This window comes from Muntiacus reevesi, chromosome X (genome assembly GCF_963930625.1).
Source record: "Muntiacus reevesi chromosome X, mMunRee1.1, whole genome shotgun sequence".
Lineage (NCBI taxonomy): Eukaryota > Metazoa > Chordata > Mammalia > Artiodactyla > Cervidae > Muntiacus > Muntiacus reevesi.
In genome coordinates, this window is record NC_089271.1 from 90512125 (window position 1) to 90530202 (window position 18078).

At 35.3% G+C, this 18078-nt stretch overlaps 1 protein-coding gene across 4 annotated transcripts in view; it reads left to right on the top strand.

Annotated features, from left to right (window-relative positions):
* Nucleotides 1–17595, top strand: part of ZMAT1 (zinc finger matrin-type 1) — a 40910-nt gene extending 23315 nt beyond the window's left edge. Inside the window, exons 3-7 of one of the 4 annotated variants that reach the window (XM_065915425.1) lie at nt 2809–2910; nt 2986–3160; nt 4644–4928; nt 14041–14140; nt 15344–17595. In XM_065915425.1, coding sequence (XP_065771497.1) covers nt 2809–2910; nt 2986–3160; nt 4644–4928; nt 14041–14140; nt 15344–16661 — 1980 coding nt within the window. In that variant the 3' untranslated portion in view covers nt 16662–17595. The remainder of the gene's footprint in view (nt 1–2808; nt 2911–2985; nt 3161–4643; nt 4929–14040; nt 14141–15343) is intronic. The other 3 variants (XM_065915427.1, XM_065915426.1, XM_065915428.1) reach the window with 3 other exon arrangements.
* Nucleotides 17596–18078: the final 483 nt, after the last annotated feature.

An 18078-nucleotide genomic window follows, 5' to 3' on the forward strand; every position in this document is an offset into this window, starting at 1 on the left:
GTGTGCCTAGCATATCCTGGCACCCCAAAGCTCAAAGAGTTAATAAAGTGAAACACATAATCAAGGAGCTCTATGATAACCATGGTTGGAACCATTTGAATTTAAATTTGAAAAATCACTTTTATGGGCTTATGAAGTACTTACTATTCAGTATAGAAAATATACAAAATTATGAGAAAATGTGAATCAATCATAAGTCTGTCACTTGTGGGTAAGCATCATTTAATTAACTTCTCTTTAGCTTATATGATTCCAGTATGCTTTCTAAACACACATACATTTTTACAAAAGAGAATTGTATATGTTGTTTTGCCCTTGCTTTTTCATATAAGAACATATTCTGAACACTTTGTCCTATCATTACATCTTTTTACTTTTCTATAATAGTTTAATGACTATAAAGCATTATGTTATATAATGTTGTAGCATATTTTTATTTAAATTCCAATGCCATCTATAAGTTTAGTGCTTAAGCTTGTTAAATAACCAACTCAAGTTATAGATGACTTTAAAACTATATTTGAAAGCACTTCCTTACAAATATCTTACTTGTAAAGGTGATTTTTTTCTCTTTAATATACAGCTTGGTTAATATTGTCAGACTATCTCAGCATAGTATTTATTATGCATGTAATATAGGACATTACTGCAAAAATTTGGAATTTTAATGAGGTTGCACTTATTAATATTTCCTTTTGTATTTATGTTTATACATGTTTAAGAAACCATTCTCTGTATTTTTGCCAGATAAATATTTCCCTCTATTCTTTTCTAATACTGTTAAAAGTTTTATTTCTTGGGTTAATGTGTGTGATCCATCTGGTATTTATTTTCATATATGCAAGGTGATAACATTGTTTTCCATACAGATAGTAGGTGTTCCAGCAGTATTTATTTAACAGTTCATTTCTGCCCCACTGATTTGTAGTGGCATCTCTATCATAAGATATTTTTCATATATACTTTATTCTCTTATTATGTTTTATTGTATTACTCTGTTTGCCTGTGTCTAAAATAATTTCACCTTATTACTGTAGCTGTAAAATATATCATGATACTTGATAGGGGAAATTTATATGACAGAAAACTCATCATAAAGTTAAAAGACAAGCCATAGATTGAATGGTATTTATATTCCAATAACTAACAAAGGATTAGTATCTGGACTGTATAAAGAACTATATATCAGAAGAAGAAACAACCCAATAGAAAAATGGGAAAATGATATGAACAGGCTAGAGTAGAGATACTTAACTTCAGAGGTGATCATATGGGAAATTCAGGTTAAAATGATAATGAACTATCTTATCAAAACCATCACACTCACAAAAATTAAAATCTAATAGCACTTAACACTTAAGAGAATATAGGAAGTCAAAAACACTCATACGTGCTACATTTGGAGTTTAAACTGCTTCAGCATCTTTGGAGATAAATTTTATAGTACCCATTAAAGCTGAAAACCCTCATATAAGCCAGATAGTCCATATCTATGTATCTACTTTAAAGAAACTAAAAAAAAAAAAGAAAGAAACTGTTGGCCATTATATTAGGAGATACATTTACATATATTCAGTGAGATGTTTGTAATAAGAAAATAATCAGAAACATAACTGCCTTCATTAAGGGATTTGATGGTTAGCATATGGAGTAGAATATTATGCAGCATGTAATGTGAGTGAACAAGAGCCATATGTATCAATATGGGCAAATCTTATATAATATTGAGTTATAAAAAGTTTAAAGGATAGGAACAGGCTGATTCCATTTTCATAAAAAATTTAAATGACAATAGTACATATTGCTGTTTATAGGTACATGCATATCTAGTAAAAGAATAGAGGAAATGATACAAAACAACTTTAAGATAGTAGTTACCTACTGGGGAGAGACCAAGGAGGAAGCGATTGTTGAAATGAGGAGCTAGGATTTCTTGTGTAAAATTTTACCTCTTTTGAAAAGGAGATCTGAAAGAAATAGAGAAAAATGTTAAAATCTATTAAAACTGGGCAGTGGGTATATACTTCAGCTATATTCCTGCACAAACTTCACAATTTAAAATGCTGTAGATAGAGTAATTGCTTCACAGTATGTGCTATGTCATATTAGTGTCCCTTCTATTGACATCAACATTTTGGTTATTATGTATCTTGTTATATATGTGTTCAGAGATTTTTGTTTAATATGCTTAACCTAGAAAGGTTAATTTCCTCACATAAAAGAATTTGAGAGGTAAGCAATACAGGGCTGATGTAACAGCTTCATAACACTTTCAGAGATCTAGGCATTTTCTGTCTTTCTACTCTGATGAACTAGCCTCTGTCCTCAAGAGCCCCCATTGTCCCAGATGACCTTTACATCTTAATTCCATAAGCAGGAGAGAAGATGAGACGAGTTCATCCCCCATTCTGTTAGAAGACTTCCAGAAGTTCAACCCAACATTTCAGATTACATCTTATTGGCTAGAATATAGTCACATGGTTACATCTTGCTAAAAGGGAGGCTGGAATATGCAATCTTTTAGCTGGGTATATTGCCTAAGATGTGTAACTAAGGAAGAAGAAAAATCTGATATTAAACAAAAACTAGGAGTTTCTGTCAAAAACTAAGTTATTGGTCTCTAAATTGTAGTGTTATTTTCATTTTAACTGAGATTTAGAGCTTTGAAAGCATGTGGAACCTTTTCATAAACTGGGTACACACTAAGTATATTCCAACTCACAAGTGCTGTCCTCAGATTCAAAGAGGTGTAAATTTGAGGTGCCTCTGTTGTTGAATAAACAAAGTCATATTGTATCTTTTTTCCAGAGTGAAAAACATGCTCAAAATGTTAGGTTTTATTTTCAAATGCATGGGGAACAAAATGAAGTGCCTGGTAAGAAAATGAAGATGGATGTTAGGAATTTTCAGGTGAGTGGCCTATGTTGGTATTGTAATTCAAAACTTAGTTATTGAATCTTTCTAACAAGATTGTGCTTATTTCAGGAGCATAAAAGTGAAGTAGTGGACAGAAACAAATTTTGTGGTCTCTGCCACATGGTTTTTAGCTCCTCAGTTGTTGCTCAGTCTCACTATGTGGGGAAAGTCCATTCTAAAAAACTGAAGCAGTTAATGGAGGAGCGTGATCAGGTATCTCCATCAAGATTTCAGCCAGAAACGGGTAAGATGACATTCACCTCTTTAGCTTCAATACAGAGTCTCTCTATATTTTTTTCCCATCTCTGCTATCCATTTTTTATTGGAGAGAATTTTACTCTGCCACAATAACTTGGTTCTTCTGCTCTGTTAATCTCTTTCTGTGCCCTTGTCATTTAATATAGAGATCATGATTGCTAGCTAAATTTTAAGAAATGTTGTGACCTCTCCTTTTCAGTTTATTAAATCCAAATAAAAACATGTTTGCTATAATGAAACAACAATAAGCAACCTGAGCTCTCCAGTTTCTAATCAAATTATTGTCATAGTTTCTTCTTACTTCTTCCCCTTGACATCTGTCTCATTCTTTTTTTTTTTTCTGCTTTAGTACTTTACAAAATATTATCTCATAATGTGTCTTCAGACCAATGTCTTCGCCATAATATAGTTATGTTGCAGGATTTTCTGACTTTAACTGTAGACAAAAAATGTGGTATGGAATCTTCTTCTACCCTGATAGCTCATTCCTTTCTTCCTATGAATGTAAAGAAAAAGTACCATTAGCTATATCAATCAGCAGTTATTGAAAACTTACTTTATGTTAGACCCAGAGATCCAGAGAACTATATAACATGTTGCTCTGTCCTCCTTCCAGTGATTTTGGGCCACCAGCACATGAGAGAACTGACCCACAGATCTCACTTTCAGCCTGAAGTAGCAGAGTATGCTCCAGCCTGTAGTTTTTAAATGTTGTGTGCTAACAAAAAATAATGATTAATCCCCTGGAGTAAATAATTTACCATATTCTCATTAGCTTCAACATTTTAGGAATAAAGCATGCCTGGCATCACAATTTTACCTACATTAATTTCCATCTCATAGCATAGGCCACATCAGCATTAAAACATATTGTTTTCTTATAAATGAAATGAATTATTTTTAAATTTATCCTGGTCTCTCTGATTTTTGTATATTTGTTTTTCTGCCTGTCAGTCAAGAGGGACAGAATCAGTGTACTACACAAAAGAAAGCATCTTGTAAAGCCTTATCTTTAGTCCCCCAAATTCATAAATTTGGGCTCAGAAAGGAGACTACATGAAAGAGCTCTAAAATAACGGTAATTGTGGGAACATATCATTTTATAGCCTTGAACAACTGCATAAACTGTATTTTGATACGGACACCACTGAATAGATGATCTACTTACTATGCTACTCAAGAAAGACATCAACTTAGAAGTTGGTACCCGTCTCTTTTACCCTCACTAATTTCAAGAGCCATCCTAATACAGCTCTCATGCCTTCATTGATTGCTGAATATTGCTTCCTGTATCTGTGTTGGAGACACTTGGTGACAGACTTATATTCAATTATTTTTAGCCTAAATACCTTTATCCAACAGTGCTGTGTGGAAAAAGTCCAGAGATAGTAGGTTTTTAAAGAACTCTAACTTTCTCTGATACTTTCTAATGAAAACATGTGGATCACTTTTCATTATGACTGTTTCAGCAGGTGTGCCTATTACTACTTCTGCAGAGTCAACTTTTCTGAAGCCACTTACTGTCAAGCCTCCTCCAGGTGGGATTAAAGACAAGATTATGCCTTCCTCTTCCAGCAGTGCTTTGGATTTGAATAATCCAAACAAGTATTGCAAGCTCTGTCCTGCTTCCTTTAATAGTCCATTAATGGCCCAACAACATTATGTTGGGAAAAAACACAAAAGAAATGAAGCTAGGAAGAAGTTTGTAGACAAGATAAGAGAGAAACCTCTTCCTGCAAAATCAGATGCAAATGGTAAACAGTAAGAATATCCCAAATTTCTTTCTTAGGAAGTTTATCGTTTATAAAACATACTGGCTTATATATATACCATTTTACTCTTATTGAATAGGAAGTTGATAATACTCATGGGATCATAGAATTTTCAGTAAGTAAGGACTTTTGAGTCCATGTAGGTCTGTCTGTGGTTTTCTGGAAAATGAGACCCAGAAAGGTTTAGATGACTCTTATTGATCAAATACAGGAATTACCATGGTTTCATGTTATATTATAGGTATTTACAGAAAGTATTTTAAATTAGTATTATATAGTTATTTCATTCAGTCACTAAGTATGGCTTAAGTGTCTCTCGGGTGCTAGACTAGTCATTCCTGGGAATACAAATGAAGATATACCACTTTCCCTGATAAGGGCAAGTGTATAAACTACTTGGGTTAATAGCACTTCATTGCAAGAGGCTGCAGACATGGATTTTTGTGTACATATTTTTGATAATCAGAGGAGTGAAATAAAATGACTCAAAAAAATCTTTTTAAAGGAAATGTATGATTTGCATTGATAGAAGTGGGAAGGAGAGAGAATGAAGGAAGAGTGGCAAGAATTCCGGCACAATAAAGATTCTGATCCTGACTGGAGTGATCCACTTGCTCATCTAACCATATTTTTTTTTCATTTTTCCCCCACAGGCACCTTCTCACTACTAGTGTATTTTATTCCCTTTTCATATTCTCTCTTCCACCCACTTCTTTTCCTCTGCTCACTATTATTTTTAAGTTCTTTCCTTACTAGACTTTTCCGCTTCATGTGAAAATGTTCATTACTCCCTCTTTTAAGTTCTATTCTGTTATATGCAACTCTTCATGCTTGTGTTCTTTTCTTGTGTCTCTCTTTCTTTTCTGTTTTATTTGGGGGCTCTTTTTAAAATGTATTGCCTACATGGCAATGTATGGCAAAAACCACTACAAATTGTAAAGTAATTAGACTCTAATTAAAATAAATAAATTTTTAAAAATTAATTAATTTTAAAAAATTATTGCCTAAATGTAGGCATTCCCGTGATTCCATTCTTGACCTTAATCTGTAAAATAATCTAATCCATTCCCTTGATTTCTTATCTCATATATATGCTTATGACGTTTCTGTAAAGCTTTAGACTCATGTATCCAAAGAGCAGCTACCTCTTCACCTGGATACCTCATAGCCATTTCAAATCCACTCAGTCATTCCAAGTAGAAACCTGTAGTTAACTTTAAATCCCCCGACACCATCTACTTCACTTTCTGTATCTAATGAAGCACCAAGCCATGACTGTTTAACCTCCTGAATATCACTGTTACCTTATCTTCTGCTCTGCTTTTCTGATACTAGTTCAAGCCCTCAATATCTTTCCTAGAGCTTTGCTATTCAAAGTGTGGTTTGTAGGCAGCATCATCAGCACCACTTCAGAGTCTGTTAGAAAAAAGAATCTCAGGCTTCACTGCAGACCTACTGAATCTGAATCTGCATTTTATGCATTTTAACAAGATCCCTGGGTGGTTTGTACTCACAATAAATTTTGAGAAGCATTGTTCAAGAATATTGACACAACCTCCTAGCTACTCTCCTTCCATCAGTTTTGTCTCCCCAAATCCACCCTCAATTTAATCACTGGAGTGTTTCACCTAAAGTGCATATCTTTCTATGTCACTTCCCTGCTTAAAAATCCTTATTTTAAAAATATAAGGATAAAAATAGAGAACTTCATAGTTCTCTACCATCTTGTCCTGTCTTCCTCCTCCAGGCCTTTTCCCTGCTACTTCCTGCTGTGATCCATGTGGGTCAGAACCTGCAAAATGCTTTTAGTTTCTAGAAACGATTACCCTATTTCTTGTCTCTGTGCCCTTCATGCTGCCATTTTGCCTGGAACATCTTCATGTCCCTCTTCTCTTGAGCAACTCTTACTCATACTTTAACATGATACTTCCTTGTAAGTCTTTTTACTTCCTTCAAGACTTGTCTTCTCTGCTTCCTTAACCTGCATATCTAATTATCTCTTCCTGTGTCTTTATCTCCCAGTAGAATGTAAGATTTTTGAGGAAGGGGATTTCATCTAACTCATCTGTATTTCCATTCCTAGAGATAGAAACTGGCAGAGAGTAGGCCTACCTCAATAGAGATTAGTTTAATATATGAAACAATGAACTATTAATCTTTATTTATTGGATGCTAACCATGTGTTTGTATTATTAAGTTTGCTGCTTATTGTGATTCAACATCTCACCAAAAGTTACATAGAAATCTGTGTTTTTATCTAGAATTTTAAAGAATGTCGATTTAGACAAATGTAGAAATAGAAGTGGTAGGGCTCCTGAAAGTCTTGGAAGATACAACAGACTTGATAGGTTATTTTTCCTGTTGCTATGCAGAGGGTTCTCTGAAATAAGTGGCTTCTAGTTAAGTGACATTGGGTAAATTGGAAGTGAAATATATGTCAGCTCTGAGAGATATGTGTACTCTGGTCACTTCTGAAAGGAGGGTTATTTTAGACTCTGAAGTTGCAAGATTATTAGAATGAGAGAAAGAGGATTTTGGTGAAATTTTCATCTGGCCAGGGAGGGGGGCTGCTGATCATCAGCATAATTTAATCCAGTCACTGAAGTCATTTTACATTAGCCTCTGAAACTGGAAGCTCAAAAGATTTTCAACCCTGACTTGACTATTTAATTTTGATTACAGTAAACATTGAAGATTGAAAAAATAGCTGGAGCGCTGTTGTACAGCAGAAACTAACACAACAATGTAGAGCAATTATATTCCAATTTTTTAAAAAAAATTTAAAAAACTAGCTGGGGAATTTAAATTAGCCAATGAGAATTTGAAAGAACAGCAACAGCAGAAACAGCTGTTTCTGCTCACTTATATATTATAATATATAGTGAAAGGGAATATATATATTTATATATATTATATATATATATATATATATATATATAATAAGTGAGCAAGCGGCGAGACAAAAGCAATTTAACATGTGCCACTTTAATTATTTTTACTCTTCACCTGTTTTCTCCCTTCTTGCTGTCTTTGCCTTCTTTTTTATCTGCTATTGTTTATATATGTTTCTACTCTATCTAATCTCTTTCTCTGTTTCTCCATCATTCTTACTACTCTCTTCATGTCCTTCATCCAGCCCAGATCTTATTAGCACAGGAATGGCTACCATAACGATATGGAGCTAAAGTATGTATGTATTTTTTATTTATTGTATTTGTTTTATTTTATTAATTTATAGCCCCATTATTGTACTTATTGTCTCACCTTCACCTGTAACTCAACGTACCTAACATTGAATTAATAATCTTCCCTAAAACCATCTTGAATTTATCTAGTTTTTTGTTTTTGCCAGTAGTAGCACTATTTTTTAGTCACCTACACTTGAATCTTTGAAGGCATCTTTGACTAAATTCCCCTATATCCTATCCATCCACAGTCTTATCAAGTCTTCTTAGAACTGTTTCTCCTACCTGTACCCTTCCATTGCATTTTCACTACCATCACTTTAATGCTGTAACCACCTTCTAGAAGGCTTTACTTATACCTCATTGTTATTCTCTTACTATCTAGTAGCAAGATTTCAACCTAGGATCAATTCCACAGTCTACCTGTTCTACTTTTACATTCAGAATACTTAATGATGATGCTATGGAAAATTATATAAGGCTAGAGATTGGGTACCTCTATAGAGTCTTAGTATCCAATCTCTATGACCTTTTAGTTCTATTTAGTACTTTTCCTTTTCCTTCAGTTTCCTTTCAGCAGTGATTTTTAAACCTACACCACCTTCCAACACTCTCTTCTACTACTCAACACTCCCCCTCCTCACATCCTTCAGACAAGCTTATTCCTTATGCCATCAAGAAAAATGTGACCATCACATGTGGATAGCAAGCATCTTACCCTAACCAAATAATCCTTTGAGTTTCCCTTTCACTATGATACTTTCCCCTTGTTTTCTTAGCCAAGGTTTTTGTTGTTGTGTTCTTATTTTTCAGATATGCTCTTACTGTCCTCACTGATATTCACCCCTCAACTCACTGCCATTTGTTGCCACACATCCCCCCAGCCCTCCACACCACCACTCTACTATTTCACTGAAGCTGTTCTTTGCAGGGTTGTTGTGACTTCTAAATGTCTAAATCCAATAGACATCTTTGCTCAATTCACTAAACATTCCTCTTTAAAAATCTCTATTTCCTTAGCTCCTTTGACATCACTTTCTCCTGTTCATCCTTGCAACTCTGTCCTTTACTTCTTGACTTTTCATGGATCCCCCCTCCTCCTCTACCATCTAGTTTAAAGAGTGACACTATCCAGGGTTTTTATCATTATGTTGCTATTCCTGTGCCCACCCATACATTGTCCTCAAGAGATCTCATCCACTCTCTTAACTACCCTTTATCCTCAAATTTATCCAAAATTACTCTAAGCTATCCTTTCCCTTTCAAATTCTCATATCTAACTGCCTGTTGGACACCTTTATATGGAAATCTCAGAGATATAGCAGACTCTGTGTGTCCAAATTCAAACTCACCATTGATTATTCTCCCATGTCCTTAAACAGTATTCCTTATGAAATTTCAATTCACTTAGGATCACCACCCACTCAGTCATCAAACTATGCTGAGTTATTTTAGAACTCTCTAGATTCTTCCTCCCTTATCTCCCATATTTAATCAGTCATTAAATTTTGTTAGATTTAATGGTAAATATTTCCCCAATATCTCTGCTCCTGTCAGCCCCTACTGTGACCTTTCTAGCCCATGCCTCCTTATCTCTTGCCTGGTCTGGTATATTTATGTAACTGTGGTCTCCTTACTTCCAGGCTTGCTCCTCTCAAAATTACCTTCCATATTGCAGTTAGAGAAGAGGTTTCTCTAAAACACACAATTGACCATGTTACATACTGCTTAAACCACCTGATGGTTTCCCAGCCCACAGAATAAAAAGTCTAGACTCCTTGTGCTCTGTGTGCTCTTGCTCAGTCATTTCCAACTCTTTGCGACCCAATGAACTACAGCCCGCCAGGCTTCTCTGTCCATGGACTCTTCCAGGCAAGAATACTGGAATGGGTTGCCATTTCCTACTCCAGGGGATGTGCCCAACCCAGGGACCAAAACCCATGTCTCTTATATCTCCTGCATTGGCAAGCAGGTTCTTTACCACTGTACCACCTGCTAGACTCGTTAGCATAATATAGAAGTCTCTTTGATCTGACACCTTTTTGTCTCTCCCATGCTGTCCTCTTATATTTTATTCTACAATTCCAAATTTCAAAAAGTTCCTTTAAATACTTTTATGCTCTTTTCAACTCCTTTCACCGTTAACTATTTTTCCAAATTTAACTAAGGCCTCATCTCCTTCAGTAGCACTCTTCAGACTCCCATGTTATACTGAGTGTGTCTGCTTCCTTGAATTCCCATACCTCTTAAGCATACTTCCCTTATCTTTTATGAAATGAGATTGAAATCCTCTGTTCATGTATCTGTTTCTCATTTGAATTTGTGAGCAACCTGCCCATTTTGTTCATCTTGTACTCTTAGCATCTAGCATGATACTTGGTGCCACAGAGGTGTTTAGTGTTTGTTGAACAGATTATTTGAATTCAGCACACCATACTCATTTCTGTCTCTTCCATACCTGGTATTATTTTCATCCCCTGGAATGCCCTACCTGCTTTCCTTATAATTCAAATCCTTTTCCTCCAAAGTCCATCGCAACTTCCCTCACTGCTCTCGCTCTGATTTCTCATAGGCTTTACTATTCATTGACAGTTGCATTATAGTCTCCTAACTGAACTGGCCCCTTGAAATAGGGATTTTATTTTATTCTGAAATCTATTTCTCAGTGCTTTATGCTCCAATGAATGTATATATTTTCCTCAATATTTGATAATTGTTTATTGAGAAGCAGAGTTATGTAGTGGGATAAACATAGATTTGGAGAGGTGTTTGAGTCACTTGCCCAGTTGCACCTTAGATTCCTCAGGTATAAAGTGAAAATAAGGCTACTTCACAGGATTGAAAAAAGGGTGAAATGAAACAGTATATACCATACCCATGACAGAATAGGTCCTCAACAAATGTTAGTTTTCTTAAAATATTGTTTCCCTGTCATAATTTTAAAATATAAAAGTTGCACATTTTCTATTTTTCTTCATAAGCTAAATCCTATGTTAAGTTGCGTTTTTGCTTACATGTAGCTTTCAATTGATTTTCCCCATTTAAGATATTAGACCAGTGGTTCTCATTCTCGACTACATACTAAAATCATGCAGGGATCTTTTAGAAATCCCAATGCCCAGGCCATCTCTCAAATCAATTAAATTAGAATCCCTGGGACTCACATTAGTGGTTTTTTTTCTCTTTTTTTAACTCCCCAAGTGATGAGAACCAAAATGTTAGACTATAAATACATGCATTCCCCTAATCTCTCCTTTGAAATCAAAGACCTTAGTCCAGGGAGTTTTAAGATAGGACTGTGATTAGGAGAAAAGTCCACCCCACATGTGTTAGGTTATGGATGACTTTGAAAGTTACCAGATACAAAGAAACTTGAGTTTCTGGGTGAAGTCAGAAACAAGGGATCCTTGCAGGGCTGAGGGGAGCAAAACTTGACAGGCCCAAGGAACAGACTCAGATAGGAGAATGCACAGTATGAGAAACTGTGGAGGCAGGTTTCAGTAGGATTAAACTAGGAATTTTGATCTTGAGACAAATACATAGGCTTTGTGTCTTCACAGAAAGAGTTTACACCATTTTCATACATTATTTTCTCAGAAGACTGTATCCTAGAAAAAGAATATCAATGTGTTAAAAAGACAAGGACTAAGGTAATAGAAGCAGACCATACTTTTCCAGAACTGCTTCTAGGTCTTTCATATGTGACCTGCAGCTCCTCTAAACTACTTTATTGTCTGTATTATAATCTTCTGATATAACTTGTGAAGAAACCAAGGAGGAACTGAGAAGAGCATTATATATACTCTATAAGTACTAGACAAATATGTAAAACCTCTGAAATATAATCTAAGTTTATAATCATTGGAGATCATTTAGGCAGTGCCTGCACAGAAAAATCAACCAGAATGCTTTCAAAAAGTAAGAAAGCCTAGTTCTACCCCTAGAGATTCTGATTAAATTGGTTTTATGTTAAGCTGTAACATGAATATTTTTAGAGTTCTCCACATGGTTCTAATGTGTAACTAACATTAAGAACCACTAGTCTAGGGGAAACCAGGAGTCCTGCTTATCTTGTATAACTTGGGCACCCTTAGAATACATGTCCAAGTGAATCTGAGCCTTAATTTTCCCACCTGTTAAATAACATTAGCTATAATCTCTGAAAAGGGTTTTTATAAGCATGCAGAGTCCCGGATTCAGTTCTCAGCTTTGCAAGAAGGCCAGAATCTTCAAAAGTGATTAGCCTCAAATGAAGGACTTCCCAAACCAAAAACAAATTTGCAAGATGGTGATAAATAATGAAGGAACTGGAAAGACACTCCTTTAAGGTTTTTTCCACCCATTCTTTGACAATAATTAGCTGGGGTATTGTTAAAATACAAATTCCCTGTCCCAATGTATAATATTCTCCAGAGGAAGGGATCTGGGTTAAAAGTCTATATTTGTAACTCACACTCCAATTGATTCTTATCAGAGAAGTCTGTGAAATATTGCAAGTTAATTCACTGTCTTCTGTTATTGATTTATAGTAGGAGCATAAATAGATATTTCAGTTCCCAGGTTTGTAGAAAAAAATATCATTTAGATTATCCTCTTTTTGGTATCAGCAATATAGGAAACCAAATTATAATCAGAAGTGACTTGGCAAGTGCAAAAATCAGCACAGGAAGTGACGATAGGTTTTTTTGCTTTGTTTTGTTTTGTTTTTTCCATTTATTTTTATTAGTTAGAGGCTAATTACTTTATAATATTGTAGTGGTTTTTGCCATACATTGACATGAATCAGCCATGGATTTACATGTGTTCCCCATCCTAAACCCCCCTCCCACAATAACAAAGGAGATGATAGTTTTGAAGAATCATTTATTCAGACTTTGACATAACTGGCTGAGCTCTCCTAGGCTCACCGCAGAGAATACATCAATAGTGAACATAGTCCTCATGTGCTTCAAAGTCAGACTCTCTTTCCCTTTGACAGTAGTTTCCTGTTTCTATGAATAATCTTTGCTTGGACATGGCCAATACACATTAGTAATGATTAATTTAGTATCCTTTAAATGATTAATTTGCTGTTTGACTTAAAAGAAGATAGCCTTGCTGGACCCTGAAATCTCTGCAGCCATCAATTTATCCTCTTCTTTAGAGTGAGATTGTTTTTATATTTAGCTTAATGAAATTTATTAATTTGCATCTTCTGACCAAAGAGAAAGTGGAGGGATGATAAGTTTAAGAAAATAAAACTTAACCTATCACCTGCTTCCAGTTCTATCTATCAGTCAGAATAGAGAGGTAACTAGTATACCTATTCTGTAGTTCTTGACTCTTATGAAGTGGTAACTAATAGTTTTATTTTAGAATTTTGCTTTCAGCATTTATCTTGAGAGTGGGGCTCACTGAAACTCTCTAAAATCTGTCTATGGAAATCACTTTTGGTAAACTAATGCATTACAGTGATTTCAGGTAAGAGAGTAAACATTTGCCTTTATTCATCTTTAATATTTTTGGATGTTTTGAGTTTTAGTTGGATAGAAAGAAAATTGGGGCAAACAAAAAGAGGTTGGTTGAGGGATTAAGAGGCAAAGATAAATTAGGCACACTGCATTTGAGGTGTCTGTTGTACTTTGACATAACAAAAATAAGCAAGTGGATAGCAGTTTCTTAAAGAGACCAAGGCTGGAGCGGCAATGTGGTATAGTGTGAAGAATTTTGGACTTTAAGAGACATGGGATTTGAGAAGCTATCTTTGTTACTAACTGACTCTGTGACTTCAACCAAATCATTTATCTTCTCTAGGCCTTATCTTTAAATTGGGAAAGTTCAAGTAAATGATTTCTAGTAAACTCCTGTCCAGCTATGTGATTCTAATATATTCCTGTTGACCTTTTTAACTTGAACTCTGTTTTTTCCAGCATTTAGTATGAGAACCTACGATTGCCGTATTTGTAATATCACCTTTACATCTTTAGAAATGTTCCGGTCTCACATGCAAAGAAGTGAACATCAACTTAAGTAAGAATTTCTTACCAAAGTGCTCCTATGATACCAAAAACCAGGGGTTCTGTCAAGTATCTTTACATGTATTTTACAAACTTCCTAGACATTTACTTCCCTAAGAGTTGATCCTGGGTATGGTTGGTAGTATTTGTAGCATACTGTATGCTAGTTCCATCTCCCAGGGAGTTCTCTAGCCATGATAGTATGCTGAAAGAGCTGGCTCACGGGCAATCCTCCTGACCAGACATCTTTGGAAAGATGCTATCATTCTCAGGCTAGCCAGATAATTCAAATAATCCCTGTAATCCTTGGAAGGTTGGCTAGTTCCAGAGATTCAGCTATCCATTTGTCATCCTTCCAGTGAGGTATAGTGGTTAAGAGAAAAGGTCTTGCTGTTATACAGAACCAAACTGGAATACCAGATCTTTCTACCAAGTAACTTTGGACAGCTCTGACATAAAGTGGTTACAATGAAGTATAAAAATATGGGCAAGGTCCCTTGCCTAGCACATTGTGGGAGCTTAGTACACATTTATTCCAATTTTTTCTGTTATTTGAAGGAGGAGAAGATTGACTGGACAGTTGGGGACTGGATAAGTCAAGTAGTGGGACAGAGGGGCACTTAAGTATTGTATATTTATTTTGTTGCTTTTAGTATAACTTTCTGGTAGAAAATATTTGTATTATTGAGTCTGAATACTAGGTAGCTAAATTGTATAACTAACCAAATTAACCTTCATTTAGACTCTTTGTAAAATTTCAGAGTTCCAGAATAAATGGCTGTCACATTTATAGATCTATACAAGGAACTGATAATCAGAACTTTTTACAGCAATGTGACATGCAGATCAGACCATCTTTAGGGCATTAAATATTATTGGTCCTTTCCCAGACATCCCAACATGCCTTACATTTTAAAGTACTACAACAGTATCAGATATGTCTGCTTCTTTGTACCTATCTTCCCTTTCATCCCAGGTCTGAAAATTTTTTATGTATAAAAAAATTGTGAGGTGCCTAGGAGATATGTGACTATCCCTGCTTCTTCTCTTTTGCATACAAAGTCATAATTTATAGCTTTTAAATTAAGGTAGGTTTTAAAATTTTGCTTGGGCCTCTGTTGTATTTGTTTTTTTCAAACTAGTATTTTTGAAAGCAAAACAAATATTCCAAATAAAATAATCTAGTAACAAGAACTTTCTACTGTCTTATTTGCAGAGAATCCATTGTTATCAATCTAGTGAAGAATTCATGGAAGCCACCAGACTCTTGCCAAGATGAATGTACAGATTACATCAAAGTACAGAAAGCCAGAGGATCAGAACCAAAGACTTGTTTTAGAAAGATGGAAGAAGGTTCTTTGGAAGCCCATGGGTACAGAGAAGCAGTTGGTTCCAGATCCAGACATAGAATGTTTGAACAAAGATCCCCATGTGAGACTTTCTGGACATATCCAGGACCATATAATATTTCACAAATAGTGGAAAACCAGTTACCTCATTGCTTACCAGCTCAATCAAAGAAAACATATGACTCTTTTCAAGATGAACTGGAAGATTATATCAAAGTGCAGAAAGCCAGAGGACTACATCCAAAGACTTGTTTCAGAAAGGTAAGAGAGAGCTCTGTGGAAACCCATAGGTACAGAGAAATTGATTCTGGACCCAGACCAAGAATGTGTGAACGAAGATGTTCATTTGAGACTTCTCAGACCTACCAACGACCATATACTACTTCACCAGTGGAAAGCCAATTATATCACTGGTTACCAGCTCATTCAAAGAGGACATATAACTCTTTCCAAGATGAACTTGAGGATTATATCCAAGTGCAAAAAGCCAGAGGACTAGAGCCAAAGACTTCTTTCAGAAAGATAAGCGATAGCTCTGTGGAAACCCATAAGCCCAGAGAAATGGTTGATTCCAGACCCAGACCTAGAATATTTGAGCAAATACTCCCATTTGAGATTTTCCAGACTTACCCAGGATCATACAGCATTTCACAGGCAGAAGAAAACCAGTTACCTCATCCTTTACCAACTCATGACAGCAAACAGAGATTAGACTCTGTGACCTACTGTCAACCCTCCAGAGACTGTTTCCCAGAAAAACCAGTACCCCTGAGCCTTAGTCAGCAGGACAATAACTCTGGCACATACAGTGTAGAATCTGAAGTTTATAAGCACCTCTCCTCAGAAAACGATACCAATGAGCATCAAGCAGGTCGTAAGCGGAAACATCAGAAGAGAAGAAGGCACATGGAGGAAGGTGAAGAAAGGCCAGAGAAGGAGCAGTCCAAGCATAAAAGAAAAAAGAGTTACGGGGATACAGATCTAGACAAGGACAAGGGCATTAGGGAAGGGAAAAGAGACAGAGATAAACTTAGTTCAGGAAAGCTTAAGCATCGAAAAAAGAAAAAAAGCCATGGCGTACCCTCTGAGAAGGAAGAACGTAAGCACAAGAAAGAGAAAAAGAAGTCTGTTGAAGAAAAGACAGAAGAGGAAATGCTTTGGGATGAGTCTATTCTTGGATTTTAAACTTTTAGCTTTGTTTACCCTAGGAGAAATAGAATGGGGGAATTTAGACAAAGACAGAAACATCCAATGAGGAAAAAGAGAGGTGAGTACAGTCAGTGTCAGTTCAAGAAAGCTAGTTTTTTGTGTGTAAAAATTGAAATTGACTTGAAAGAAGAGACAAACAAGCCAAAACCTCGCCTCTGAGAAAGAACAAAAGAACATAGTAAGAACGTAAGAGAAAAGGAAGCCAGTTAAAAGACAAAGGTGTCAGTGCTTTAGGACGAGCCTTCTCTTGGATTTTGAACTTTTCTCTTGTGTTCCTTTAAGGTTGAATTAAAGAAATAAGTTGAAGAGTTTGGTTTCATGAAATTCATGTTATTTGAATTTCCCTAAGTGGACAGTTACTTTAACCATTAACAAAAGCCAAGTGAAGTAAGAGTATTCAATATGCCTTGTCCTCAAGTTATTTTTCCTCATTTGTTAACGTGAAAGAAAAATTACATGTTTCCTGCATATAAAGTAATTTCTCTTAATGAGGCTGTCTCTGCTCCTGTTCACCCAGTTGCCGTGATAGTGAATTATTTACTATTAATTAATTAATTAATTTTAAATGAAATTTTTAAATTAATTTTAAATGAGAAAATCAGGCATTATAGAATCCATCCTCTGTTTGGGCTGTGTTAGTGTTGGTGGTATTTTTTATTGCTATTATATGTTTATTTATGTTTCTTGGTTTTCTCCAAGGAAAATATGTGAAGCAATTTAGATTGATTTTTTGTTCGTTTGTTAAATATAATTTGCAGTGTATTTTTGTATTTTCTAGTTCTGAAAGTGGGAAATGAAACAGTCTATAATAAATGTAGATGATATATAGTTTTAAAGAGTTCTCAAAGAGTACTGATAAAAAAATCAGTCTATATTCTGTAAATGTTTATATTACATTAAAGTGTTTTAATTTCTATATATTGTTTTATGTAAATAATTATTTCCCAGCTGAATATTATTTTATTTTGGGAGTGAGAGGGGAAATAAACAGTTTTCACCTCTGAGGAGATCACACTGTAAAGTTTTTTTGTTTTTGTTTTGTTTTCCTTACTGGTATTTCTATTTTTTTAATTTATTTTTTAATTCATTTTTTAACACCAAAAACATTTTGTATTGGGGTATGGCCGATTAACAATGTTGTGATAGTTTCAGGTGAACAGTGAAGGCACTCAGTTATATATACTCATGTATCCATTCTCCCCCAAACCACCTTCCCATCCAGGCTGGCACATAACATTGAGCAGAATTCCATGTGCTATACAATAGGTTTTTGTTGGTTATCCATTTAAAATATAGCAGTGTGTACATGGCCTTCCAAAAGTCTTTAACTATCCCTTCCCCCTGGCAACCATGAGTTCATTTTCTAAGTCTGTGGGTCTCTTCCTGTTTCACA